Source organism: Hydra vulgaris, chromosome 10 (genome assembly GCF_038396675.1).
Source record: "Hydra vulgaris chromosome 10, alternate assembly HydraT2T_AEP".
NCBI classification, from domain to species: Eukaryota; Metazoa; Cnidaria; class Hydrozoa; order Anthoathecata; family Hydridae; genus Hydra; species Hydra vulgaris.
Genome location: NC_088929.1, coordinates 40,072,002 through 40,087,366, shown reverse-complemented (window position 1 = coordinate 40,087,366; position 15,365 = coordinate 40,072,002). Strand labels below are relative to the sequence as shown.

The 15,365-nt window shown below is 30.5% G+C and overlaps 1 protein-coding gene across 1 annotated transcript in view; it reads right to left on the bottom strand.

Annotated features, from left to right (window-relative positions):
* Positions 1–10,863, bottom strand: part of LOC100207636 (ubiquitin carboxyl-terminal hydrolase 30 homolog) — a 69,683-nt gene extending 58,820 nt beyond the window's left edge. The window contains exon 1 of the mRNA XM_065808014.1: positions 10,068–10,863. Within this exon, the coding sequence (XP_065664086.1) occupies positions 10,068–10,320 (253 nt within the window). The 5' untranslated portion in view covers positions 10,321–10,863. The remainder of the gene's footprint in view (positions 1–10,067) is intronic.
* Between the last annotated feature and the right edge of the window lie 4,502 nt (positions 10,864–15,365).

Below are 15,365 nucleotides of genomic sequence, written 5' to 3'. Positions count from 1 at the left end.
CCCTGAAATTCGTCTGCAAACAGGCATGGAAAACGTAAGCACACGAACGATTCAAAGGCGTTTAAACGAAGGAGGTCTTTATGGGCGCAGACCTGCAAAGAAACCATTCCTTAAGCCCAGGCACGTCAAAGATCGCCTACAGTTCGCTAAAGATCACTTAAACTGGACGGTTGAAAATTGGAAAACAGTTTTGTGGTCGGATGAAAGTAAATTTAACATGGTTTGCAGCGACGGTCGAGGTTATGTTAGGCGTCCAGTAGGTAAAAGATTCGCAAAAGAGTATACAATAGGAACTGTAAAATTTGGGGGTGGCAATATAATGGTTTGGGGGTGTTTCTCACGGGCTGGAATTGGTCCGTTGTACCGTGTAAACGGTATAATGGACCAACTACAGTACAGGGAAATATTATCTAATCAAATGTTGCCACACGCTTTAGAAAAAATGCCTCACAATTGGGTTTATCAACATGATAATGACCCTAAACATACAGCTTTGACTGTAAAAAATTGGCTCATAAATAATAGCATAACGGTTTTGAAGTGGCCTGCCCAATCTCCCGACTTAAATCCAATCGAAAATTTATGGATTGAAGTTGAGCGACGCTTGGGAGGTCGCAAATTTCAAAAACCGGATGAACTTTTTCGAGCCGTACAGTATGAATGGGAGGCATTACCAAAACAGTTACTAGAAACTCTTGTAGAATCTATGCCAAGACGGTGCAAGGCTGTTATCGATTCTAAAGGCTATGCAACTAAATATTGATGTTTTTTTTTTTTTAGAATCTATTATTTGTTGATGTTAGTAAAATTATTCTTTTACGTTTGTATAATCGTTCACGGGGTTTTGTCCCGCAAAATATTTGATGCTTTTTGAACATTTAGATATGTTTAATTTTAAACAAATCATTAGAGAATACACTTTACATAGTCTTATAGAGCAAAAAACGCTCTATCCAACCATATATAGTATTAAACTATTAACTTATTTTAAGACATTGAAAACTTCATTAAAAAAAACTATATGCAATCGTTCACGTAGTTTTGTCCGCAGCTGTATATATATATATATATATATATATATATATATATATATATATATATATATATATATATATATATATATATATATATATATATATATATATATATATATATATATATATATATATATATATATATTAGGGTGCCTTTAGATAAATATATATATTTATCTAAAGGCACCCTAAAATTGTAATATTAATAATTAAAACTGTAAAATATATATATATATATATATATATATATATATATATATATATATATATATATATATATATATATATATATATATATATATATATTACAGTTTAACTACTTAATGGTCTGTAATTACAAAAATAAATAAAACAGTCATATAGATGACATTACTCTAACACATATGGTGTATTTGGAAGTTTTTTAGATTATCTAATCATTTTATTTCTAACCGCTTTGTTTAAGTCATCCTTGAAGGCCAACACTATTCTTTATTTCCAGTAACTTCTGAAGTACCTCAAGGTTCTATACTTGGGCCTGTTTTGTTTCTTATCTACATTAATGATCTTCCAAACAACCTTATATCTAAAGTAGCTCAATTTTTCTGAAAACTTGACTTCATAATCCTGCCTTGACAAAAAGTCTTCTCTTTTTAATCGCTTATAACTGGCAGCCAATCTTGAATCTGATCTCACTTCTGTAACAGACTGGGACTCACAGTAGCTTGTAAATTTTAACTCTAAAAAAACTCAGTTATTTACTGTAAATAACTATTACAATACTGTTGACATTATATTATTAAATGGCAACCTCCTCAATAAGTCCTCCTCTCTTGGATTATAGTTTACTATTGATTTTTCATGTAAATCATATATACAATTGATTGATAAATTAGCGTTTGCTAATGTTGGTTCTTCTAATAGTGCTCTTTCTCTTCTAGACAAGGCCCAAAAATGCATTGTAAATGTAGTTGGACTCTATCTAAGTGAATCCAACTATCTAAGTCTATTCGTTTACCGTATCAGTTTCTGCATTTGCTCTAAAAACTTTTATTTATCTTGTTTCTTTAACAACATTTCAACCTTTTGAAACTCTCCTCTTTCTTCATGTTTTCCTGACTCATACAACCTACTACTCTTTAAGTCTTCTGTCAACCATGTTCTTGCTCAATAACTTTTTTTTTTTTCCATTAACTCCCAACTTAATAATAACTTAATAATAAACCTTGTTGGGAGTAAATCAGAATTTTATATATATATATATATATATATATATATATATATATATATATATATATATATATATATATATATATATATATATATATATATATATATATATATATATATATATATATATATATATATATATAGATCTATAGTTTATTGGCTTTGGGAAGAGCGGAAGGAAAAAAGTGATTCTTACGCCAACACATACGTCACTTTTAATTACTTTTGACTTTCGTCCAACATTTTCGTGTTGGACGAAAGTCAAAACCATTAATTTGCGTTTTTGTGGTTTTTTTATATAACAATTAATTTGTAATTAAATAATTACAAATTAATTGTTATATAAAAAAACCACAAAAACGCAAATTTAATTGACCGGAATGTTTTTAAGAACATTCTGAATGTTTTTAAAACATTCTGAATGTTTTTAACAATATAAACAATGTTTTTATTTTTATTTTTTTTAATAAAATGTTTTTATTTTTATTTTTTTTAATAAATTGTTTTTATTTTTATTTTTTTTACTGTAAATCATGAGTGTTGCTACATCGACTATCTTATAGCCTGACTCGGAAGGGAGTGCTGCTACATCGACTGACAAATAGCCTGACTCGCAAGGGACTGCTGCTACATCGACTGACAAATAGCCTGACCCGCAAGGGAGTGCTGCTACATCGACTGAGGGTTTGGTTGGGGCAGGCAGTCTATCATTATTAAAAAAAAAAAATTCCGGTCATGCATTTTAATTTTTACTTTTTGTCAATAAATATGGAAAAAACTTTCGGACAACATCTAAAGGTTCTATATATATATATATATATATATATATATATTTATATATATATATATTATATATATATATATATATATATATATATATATATATATATATATATATATATATATATATATATATATATATATATATATATATATATATATATATATATATATATATATATATATATATATATATATATATATATATATATATATATATATATATATATATATATATATATATATATATATATATATATATATATATATATATATATATATATATATATATATATATATATATATATATATATATATATATATATATATATATATATATATATATATATATATATATATATATATATATATATATATATATATATATATATATATATATATATATATATATATATATATATATATATATATATATATATATATATATATATATATATATATATATATATATATATATATATATATATATATATATATATATATATATATATATATACATATATATATATATATATATATATATATATATATATATATATATATATATATATATATATATATATATATATATATATATATATATATATATATATATATATATATATATATATGAGTAAAAAAATTTAATATTGCATACTGTATAAATATTGTAATATTTTCAAAAAACCCTCATTCTTTTAACAAGATATCTAACCTTTCTTAAACGTTAAATTAATAAACTTATTTTCACATAAACAGCAATTCCATGACACGCGTTTTTAATCAAGAAAACAAAAATTTGCAGTATTGCAAAAGTTTGCAGTTTGCATAGTACATGTAACCCAGTACAATCTGCTTCATGTCCTGCTGCCATGTAGGATACGCCTTTTTAGGAAAAGGCTCGAAGATGTCAACTCCGATTTAAAACACCCCCTGCCTTGGGGCTATTGGTTGAGTAAAGGCTAGAGATAGTGTCTCAAAAAAAATACTCATCTTGGGCAGATGTTAAATGCACCCGGCTAATGTGTTGTAGAAGGCATCCTATACAAAGACTTAAGGGGTAAACAGATTCTACCTGTTGACCAGCCTCACACCCCTTCTTCATCTATTAGGCTGGCGCAGATGTATTTTTATATGCACAAGCAAAACCCATGCATTGCAGACCCAATGCATGGGTTTTGCTTATGTCTCTGTTTTTATGACTAGGCAACTCATTCTATTATCTCCTAATGAGGGTACAGCTCTAAAACTCAGTTTTATGGTTCTGAGGCCGGCTGGTAGTCAGGTTTCCCAAACTCTGTGGTAGCTCTCAGAGAGGCTGATTCCATCAACAGCTGAAAAATGTCAAAGTATTATCAGTGCCATGTTGCGCATGGATGGTGTCCCTGTTTGTACTTTTGGTGTGCATTGCGGAGGCCACATTTGGAGCCCTTTGTTACGGCTTAGGGTTTATTAGTAGTAATGAGGCAATTGCTTGGGCTATTAAACGGTGTTCTGAGTACTATCTATGCTTTGAGTATAAGTTCTTGAATCTAATTTAAAAATGAATAAAGTAATAAAAACTATAAAACACAAAAAACCATCACCATCACCAAGTTCTCTAAACCTATCATTCACTAATATTCGCGGTCTTCGAAGTAACTTTTCTTCTGTTGAGTTTTGCAAAGTACACCAGACCTCTTGCAAAGTTCACCAGACCTACTTGCTCTTTGTGAGACTAATTTGAGTTCGGCTGTCTCATCTTGTGATCTTAGTGTTGATGGTTATCTTCCTCTATTTCATAAAGACTCCAATAGTCACATGCTTAGCCTGGGCATTTACATTCGTAAGAATTCACCCATTGGTCATGAAACTAGGTTTGAATTCACGGACTATTCTTTTATGTGCTTTCGTTTAGCACCACTTCACTCTATTTCCTTTCTCTTTGTTCTATATCGCCTCCTTCATCTCAAGACTGCACTCTTTTTGACATTATTTATGATCATATTGACCAAGCCCTCTCTCTTTATCCATCAGCTAATATAGTTGTTGTCGGTGACTTTAATGCTCACCACTCTGAATGGCTTGGCTCTAGTGTCAGTGACTCTGCAGGCACCAAAGCCCACAACTTTTGCCTTTCTCAATCCCTAACTCAAATAGTCAACTTTCCAACTCGCTTTCCTGACAACACGAATCATCTATCTTCTCTACTCGACTTATGTCTTGTTTCTGATCCTAGTCAGTGCTCAGTTTCTCCACATTCATCCTTAGGTTCCTCTGATCACAGTTTGATCTCTCTAAAATAAATATCGCATTCTTCTTCACCTGAATCACCCTATTATCGAACCTCTTACAACTACAGTAAAGCTAACTGGGATTCTTTCCATGATTTTCTTCATGATGGCCCTTGGGTAGAAATCTATTGTCTTCCTGTCGACAAATGTGCTTCTTACATAACTTCGTGGATTCAGGCTGGCATGGAATCTTTTATTCCCTCTCGACGATTCCAGGTCAAGCCTCACTCTCTTCCATGGTTTTCCTCACACTGTGCTGCGATTGCCAATCGAAACCGTTACTTCCATATTTATCAGCAAAACAATTCTCCAGAAAACAGACGTCTGTTTATTACTGCTAGAAACCATTGTAAAAAGGTTTTGTCTACCGCCAAAACCCGCTATTCTCAGGTCATGAAATCTCGTATCTCATCTCAAAAATTAGGCTCTCATGACTTTTGGAGAATCTTTAATAATATCAATAATAAGGGCAAATCTATAATTCCACCTCTCTTGTATGGTTCAGACTTTGTCACCTCACCTAAAGACAAAGCTGAATTGTTTGCTTAAAACTTTTCATCAATATAATCTCTTGATTCCATTAGTTGCGTTCTACCTGATATTGCCAACAAACAGGTTGATCCATTGCTTGACATTCATATCACTCCAGCATCTGTATCTAAAGTGATTTTCTGCCTAGACTCTTCTACAGCTTGTGACCCCGACAACATACCTGTTATTGTCTTGCAGAAGTGTTCTCCGGAGCTGTCATCTATACTCTCAAAACTATTCAACAAGTGCTTATTAGAGTCTTGTTTTCCAGCCTGCTGGAAAGCGGCATCTGTTATCCCTATTTTCAAAAACTCTGGAGAGCAATCTGATTTGTCTAACTACCGTCCCATAAGTCTTCTTCCTATTATAAGCAAGGTTTTGGAATCTTTAATTAACAAACACTTAATTTCTCATCTCGAATCAAATAACTTTCTTTCTGACCATCAATAGGGATTTTGATCTTCTCGTTCTACAGCTGATTTGCTAACAGTAATAACTGACAGGTTTTATCGTGCATTAGATGAAGGTGGAGAGGTTAACGCCATCGCTCTTGACATTTCAAAAGCTTTTGATAAAGTTTGGCATGCTGGTCTTCTCCACAAGCTTTCTTCTTATGGTGTATCCGGCAACATCTTCAAAATCATTGAATCCTTCCTTTCCAATCATAGCATAAAAGTTGTCCTCGATGGACAACACTCTTCTTCTTATTCTGTAACTTCAGGGGTTCCTCAAGGTTCTATCCTTGGCCCTATACTCTTTTTAATTTACATTAACGATCTTCCAGATATTCTCACATCTAAGGTGGCATTGTTTGCTGATAATACTACCATTTAATCTTGTCGTGATAAGACACCAACACCCTCTGATTGCTTGGAGGGGGCATTTGAGCTTGAAAAGGACCTCACTTCCGCTACAGCATGGGGCTCACAGTGGCAGGTGAACTTTAATTCAGATAAAACTCAATTTTTTTCAGCCAATCATTATCGCAATAATTTAGATTCTCCTATATTTATGAACGGTGATGTACTCGATGAGTCACCTACTCTTCATCTTCTAGGATTAACTCTTACTTCCAATCTTTCTTGGAAACCATACATCAAATCAGTTGCAAAATTAGCATCTGCTAAGGTTGCATCGCTTTATCGAGCTCGTCACTTTCTTACTTCGGATTCTATTCTCTATCTCTATAAATCTTAAATCCGGCCTTGTATGGAATACTGTTGCCATATCTGGGGCGGATCTTCTAATGATGCCCTTTCTCTTTTAGACAAGGTGCAAAAACGCATTGTAAACATAGTTGGATCTGCTCTTGCAGCCAACCTCCAACCATTATCACATCGTCGTAATGTTGCTTCTCTTTCTCTTTTCTACAAATACTATAATGGGCACTGCTCTAAAGAGCTAGCGTCTCTTGTGCCATCTACTCAAATTCATTCTCATGTTACTCGTCATTCAATTAAGTCTGATCTTTGTTCTGTGACTGTTCCTAAGTGCTCCAAAAACGCTTATTTGTCTAGTTTTTTACCTTGAACATCAGTTCTTTGGAATTCGCTTCCTTTATCTTGCTTTCCTGATTCATATAATTTGCAATCTTTTAAGTCGCCCATCAATCATTATCTTGCTCTACAATCTTCATCTTTTCTCTTTCAGTAACTTCCAACTTTAATTAGTGGCTGTTGGAAGCAAAGATATTTAAAAAATATATATATATATATATATACATATATATATATATATATATATATATATATATATATAATATATATATATATATATATATATATATATATATATATATATATATATATTTATATATATATATATAGTTCTATAGATTGTTGCATTGGTAAGTACGGAAGGAAAAAAATGATTCTTACGCTAACACTTCAATTACAAATTAATTGTTTTTTAAAAAAACCGTAAAAGTGCAAATTTATTTGACCTGAATGTTTTTAACAATATAAACAATGTTTTTATTTTTATTTTTTTTAATAAAATGTTTTTATTTTTATTGTTTTTAATAAAACATTTTTATTATTATTTTTTTACTGTAAATCATGCGCGGAGACAAATAGTCTGACTCACACTCCGTTGCGAGTCAGGCTATTTGTCAGTCGATGTAGCAGCACTCCCTAGCGAGTCAGGCTATAAAATAGTCGATGTAGCAACACTCCCCGCATGATTTACAGTAAAAAAAATAATAATAAAAATGTTTTATTAAAAAAAATAAAAATAAAAACATTGTTTATATTGTTAAAAACATTCAGAATGTTTTTAAAAACATTCTGGTCAAATAAATTTGCGTTTTTGCGGTTTTTTAAAAAAGTGACTAATTTGTAATTAAATTAATGGTTTTAACCTTCTGACAACACGCAAATGTTGGACAAAAATCAAAAGTAATTAAAAGTGACGTATGTGTTGGCGTAAGAATCATTTTTTTCCTTCCGTACTTCCTAAATGCAACAATCTATAAAACTATATATATGTATCTGTATATATATATATATATATATATATATATATATATATATATATATATATATATATATATATATATATATATATATATATATATATATATATATCAAATATGTAATTAAATATAGTAAATATAAATAATGTTTATTTGTGTCAATATATAATACTAAAACCAATTAAGATAAAATTGAGGAAGACAAAATTATCTAAGAAGTTTTTATATAGAATTGCTCTAACGGTGTTAACCAAAATAAAAAGAACATTAGTAAATTTGAGTAGTAATTGTCCTATTTAAATGTGAAATTAAAAAATGAATTAAGATATTGCCATTAAATTAATATCTTAAAATAATAAGTTTATAATATTTACCAAACAAAAAACAAAAAAAATTGACCCATGCATTTTTTTTCAAAAAAAAACAAAAATACAAGAACCTAAAATACACATTACATTTCTAGTTCAACCTCAATGAAATGCTTTTGGTTTTATATATATAAACTAAAGTTTTTTGTTGTTTTGTTTTTTTTTTGTTTGTTTTTTTTTTTCCTTATTTTGTATTGTATATAGATCCACTAAAATAAAGAAAGTTATTAGTTTATTTATTCTAAATTGTAACAAATTTCTCTCAGGGATATGGTGGGTACTGCATCCATGGTATTATAAGAATGATAATAGGTATGCCGAAATCCACATTTTATGGAACCAAATTTTGTGCTAATATTCTGCTCCACATTTTTAGAACTTTGCGTTTTTCTGGTATGATTTGTATACCAAAACTGTTGAAAAACTGTATGAGTGTTTCTACTTCAACATAACTGCCAATAATTTCAAGTACCATACAATAATACCAATATATATAAATAATCATCTCAAATATATCCAACACAATGTCAGACAGAGTCCCAGTAAACCTTCTTACCAAAACCAAATTCGTGAAACCAGGGGCAAAAATCTGAATGAGCCAAATTGCCATATACACCCTCTTAACACAATTGCTACTTTTATGTCATTCAACTTAGAAGTCTCTAGAATCTGAAAGTTGTGAGTTATTTGGTAATAATTGTATGAGATAAATTGTTTTGGCTCAGAAAAAATTGTGGTTTAAAGACACCAAAAGTGATCTTAAAAGATTTGTTAGTTTTTTAGACACTAACAGACTACCAAGGTGTATCATTCCAAAGTATGGTGGCAACCGTCTTCAAATACTTTTGTGTGATTTGCAAACTAATTGCTGCAATTGGTGTGACTTGCAAATTAGGTTCTGCAAGTGATGTGATTTGCAAATAATTATCTACAAGTAATGTAACTTGCAATTTTTTAATATTTGATTTTAATGCTCTGGCTTATGTTCTCATCACATCTATCGCTAACAATTATTATTATCAAGTTTCATTATTGAAATTCAAATTTTAATCACTTACTAAAAGCCAAGGCAAATTAATTACAATTTTTTTTTTCAAAACAATTAATTCTTAGATTAAAGAGGAGGAGTTACTTTACTAAAAAATGCTTCCTTTTCTAAATTATAATTATATTCCCTAAAAATAATACTATGCTTCATACTACTATAATACTTTGATGCATGTAATGTGGATAAAAAATTTATACTTATCACCCTTATATAATTTTTGTATTTTTATAAGATATACTCATTTCAATAAAGATTAAAATATTTATATTAATTATTCATTTTTAATAATAGGCTGTGTTGAACCAACACACCACCCAACTTTTACATAAAAACTAAAATAAAATAACCTACCTTTTCTTCTTCTTTCGCATAATGCTTTTTTCTCTGTATAATCAATTTGATACATTTTTTTATATTTTTCATCTTTGCTTTGCATAAACCTGTGAATAACTAACCAAATCAAGCTGCAAATGCCACTTATAATTCCAACATGCAAAAACCTAGATGTATATCCTAGAGAATACCAATGTCTAAATCTTGGTTTTAACCAAAAAAGTTTATAAAAAACACTATTTTGAAAAAAATTAAAAAAATCACGATTCATTTTTAAATAACCGATAAAGTTTAGTTTTAAAATTAGTCCCACTTGTTGCGAATACTTCGTGTATTTTGTGAGAGAGTTTTTTGCTTTCCTTTATTTTGATCTGCAGTAGCTATCATGTAAACAAGGTACATAACACAACCTGCAAGAGCAGCAATTCCAAAATTTATAACATGCTTGTTTGGCTTAATATATAGTTCAGGATTAATAAGTCGAGAGGCAATAGTGGACGATGTCTTATTCTTTGTATTTTCAGAGGACGTTGAATACTTTTTTACATAATTTACAATGTGTTTTTGCAATATCATCATATATTAGTTAAACAACAGGCAGATCTGTATTTTAAAATTGGATTTGAAAGAATGGAGTTGAATAAGTAGCTGTTTATTCAGATTTTGAGATTATAGATAACGAAATTAAATAAGATCCACATGTTTTGACAACTATCCGACTCGTTTTTCAGACATTTGTCTCGTTTGTTTTAAGTTACAATGCAATGATCTTGATCTTTCTTTTCTTTTTTTTTTAATGTATAATCGGCAGAGCAGAAAAGATTCGCTGAGCAGATCATTTACAAATACAAAAACGGCTCAGGGAATTATAAAACAACATTTTAAAAAATGTTGGGCAACTAAGTATAACTCGTTTCTATTGACGCCCAACATTTTCAGTCATTGACTTTAATAGATATTTCAGGTTGTGTACGAACACGAAGTCCTTGGGTTTCATGAAATAGTTTATTTTTTACTTTTTAGCCCATTTTAAAAATGTTGTTTTTCAAAGTTTTTTTTTTTATTATTATTTACTTTTTAGTCTGCTAAGAAAGTTTATTTACGTTAAACTAAAACGTTAAAAGTTTATAGTTTGTTTTAATTACTTTTCTTAACGATTTCTTTTATTTACGCTAAACCAAAGTATGTTTTGCGTTTGATTTTTTTTTAACCATTATTTTATATTATTACCGCTGACCTTATGTTTGTTTTGAGCGGACACCAAAAAAAAAAAATAAACAAACCGACAAGAAAGTAAGTTAAATAAAATGTTGTAATAATAATTACACGAATTTTTTTTAGCAGAGTCTTCGCTTGGCTACCACACGACCCCCAATTGGGAAGGGGTACAGCAATTTTAAGAGGCCCATTTGCAAATTTAGGGGCCCTTTTTGAAATTTAAGGAGCTTTTTTTTTTTCAGAAAAACCAGGTGAGGAATTTTTAAAAATATTAGGCCCTAATTTTTTTAATTTTTTAATTCTGACAATTTTTTTATGGGGGGAGGGGGAGGGGGCTTTACCCCACTAGCCAAGGCACTGCTTATAAGTGATCTGTCAAAAATTCAGTATAAAAAATGTTATAATTATTGTATTGTGATCCGCCAAATATGCAATGAAAAATCCTGCACTTTATATTGAAACTTAATGGGAGAAAGAATCACTATGGGTACAATCTGTCATGTTCGATTGAAGGCTGATGGTAAAAAGGATATAATGTCAATAGTTAATATAAAATGCAGATGGTATAATCATTTTAGGATCTAATTCTAGCATGTGATCGGCCTAATTATTTGGCAGATCACATAATTTTAAATTGCTATACCATATTTAATTTTTATAATAAAAATTTTGAAGTTAGTTTTAAAAAAAAAGCAAACAATTACAAAAACAAGTTACAAGGTTCTATATATAAATGTGTGTATATATATATATAAATATATATATATATATATATATATATATATATATATATGTATATAAAAAATATATATAAATATAAATATATATTAGAATATTTTAAATGAAAAAAAACAACTTTAGAATGGAACTTGAAGTTTCATGCCATTCGGCAATCCATAGCCATACTATTCAAATATAAAATGAAAACTGTTATAAAAAATACAAATTTAGCATTGCAACGGCATCTGACGTCAAGTGTACGTGATCCGATATTTGCTAATGGCCGGAATCAAAGTTACAAGCAGAAGCCAATTCCTTTTTTTTTATTAAGTAGTAAGCCACTATCAAAATTCATAATAAAATATTTTTCAATGATGCAAAGGTTACACTTTTTTGTAGATGGATTATAAGATTGGCATCTTTGAATTATGTTCCACTTAATTATAGGCATGTTACCTGCGTCTTTATGTTTCCAGATTTCCTTGGAAAGATCTGTATCATTTCTATACCTGGTTGCATTAAATGATTTAAGATGGTTTGCAAATCTGAGCTTGAATGCGTTTTCACTAATACCGATGTAAGATTTTTCCGTAAGACTGGGATTAGGTGATGTTAAAGTGGCTTTATATACAACGTTTTTTGATAGACATTCGTTATTTAGATTAGAATTCAATAGATTTAAATGATATTGGAGATTGGTGTGAAATCTCACACCAATCTCCAATATTATTCAAATCTAAATTCTTTTAATACTAATAAACGAAAAAGAAATAAAATATGGTTTAATCCTCCTTTCAGTAAAAATGTGGTTACAAAAATTGGACACCTTTTCTTAAATTTAATTGACTTGCATTTTCCATTACATCATAAGCTCCACAAAATTTCAACAGAAACACATTAAAAGTTAGTTACAGCTGCATGCCAAATATTTGATCTATTATTAATTCACACAACCAACAAATTTTGCGCAACAAACTCACCGCTAATGATATAAATTGCAACTGCATTAAGAAAACCGCATGCAATAATGAATGTCTATCAAAAAGCGTTGTATATAAAGCCACTTTAGCATGTTCCATTGTAAAGTTGTATTACTTTATTTAAAATATTTCAGTATTATTTGATCTATTTTTTCAAAAAGATATTGATCACTCTTAAACAGACGAGAGTTATATTTCCAGCAGAACACAACATTTATCAATATATATATATATATATATATATATATATATATATATATATATATATATATATATATATATATATACACATATATGTAAACTATGTTAGTATATTTTACAAATAGAGTGCTCAATGTTCTTTAAGTATAAATATATATATACATATATATATGTATATATGCATATATATATTTCTTAAGCTCAGTTGTCAAAATAAAAACAAATGCAATAAATCTATTTATAGTTTGATGAAGAGGTGCTACACCAGGCTTCTCTATCCTGGCGAAAATACAAAGCTACAGACAAGGCAGCAATAGTGTCTCTAAAAGTTACTTTGTTATGCAGTCTTTGAAAGCGTTAATTGATTGTAAAGTCACTGCCCCTTGATAAAGGGTTGTTCTTCACAATTTCGAACAAGCTGGCGTTCTAGTTTTTGGTTATGCCTTCTCAAAATAGTATATTTTGAGAAGGCATTTACTGTTTAAAATTTTTTGCTGAACGAAAAAAAGAAAAGTTTGAGTTTACGCGTGATTTTAAACTTCTCGATAAGGCCTGCTCTTTTACGGCGTTCTTCAAGTCTTGTTAGACCGAGCTGTTGGAGACAATTTTCAGAGGACAAGTGTTGAATAAATGATACTGTTTTTGTAACTCGATGAGGAAAGCTATGTTGGACTTTAAATGCGGCGATCAGGCTATGTAAGTGAGATATAGTATTCTCCATAAATAAGAACTTCGACTGTGAAATGTTTTTTAGAGTCGCCCTGGTATTCTATTCGCTATTGATGCGGCTGACACTACTTGTGCTTTTACGTTTAGCTAATTAATGACGATCACACCAAGGTCTCGTTCGACTACAGTCTTTTCGAGTAAACAACGCGTACCGTCGACGTTAGCTACTGAGTATTTGCGCGTTGATTAGTAAGATGTGCGGCTACAATGCATTATTTTGCATTTCTCAATTTTAAAATGCATAAGCCAAATATGTGACCATTCCAGTCTTCAACAAAGTATTCCATATGATGAGTGATGCTGTCCGGCAGGTCATTAATGAAGATTACAAAAAGCGATGGGCCAAAGACCGAGCCTTGAGGCACGTCACTAGTGACCGCTTGCCATTTAGATGTGATGCTTTGATAACCACTCGTTGACTTTGGTTAAGTATAGTAAATAACGTAAGCTCCTAACTTATGAAGAAGGCGTTTATGCGGAGCTTTGTCAAACGCCTTTGAAAAGTCTGTGTAATATGACGTCTACTGTTTAGCTTTGATGAGTCGCTTCCGTCATGATGTTTTAAGTTTTTAACAGGATTGAAAAGCAACCCTTGCAATAAACAAAGTCATGCTGCTTTGGAGTAACTAAACCATTAGCAGCAAAGTGTTCAATTATGTTTGTTTGAAAAATACTTTCCATCATTTTGTATGGAATGGGTGCAAGTGAGATAGGTCGGTAGATTGGTGCATTTAGTTTACTCCCCTTCTTGAAAGTGAAAGCGTTACATTTGATTTTCTCCACAATTCGGGAACTAAACCAGTCGGGAATGAACACTTACAGTTAGGCGAAAGAGGTTTGGCAAAGGTGGTAGCACTTTTACTAAGAAACCGTGGATGTAAGCCGCCATAGCCGGTTGATTTCCTTTCATCAAGGTTATTTAGGCGCTTTTGTACTATCGATATGAAAACATGCTGGGTCAACGGCACAATTTTCTTCAGTATGACTTTCAAAAACTAGCATTAGACTTTCGGGCTCCAAAACAAAAACCGATTAAAAATAGTTATTCAACAATAAGCATATATTGCCTGTATCGGTAGTGATGTTGCTATTGTACATGTGCATGTAAGCGTTTAGGGCTGCTTTTGGACTCCCAGGCGAGATTCTTTTTGCACTGGCGTCTTGCAGATTTTACTATTTTAGTAACGTTTTTGCATGTGATGCAATGTGGTTCTTTGAGTAATTTGTGCATATCGCAATCAGCATTAATGTACTATTCCCAAGAGGCGTGTTTAGCTTTGACTTTCTTAATAAGATCTGGTGCTACTCATTGCTCCTGTTTCTCAGTGAAGGGAGTAGTTGTTGATAGTATGTGTATTTTGATGGATTTTTGATGACAAAATTCTGTGAATTCTGATTCCCAATCAACAGCTGCGTTGTGCGCAATTATCACTGCGTAGTTTGCTTGGCTCCAAATAAGTGGAGGTCA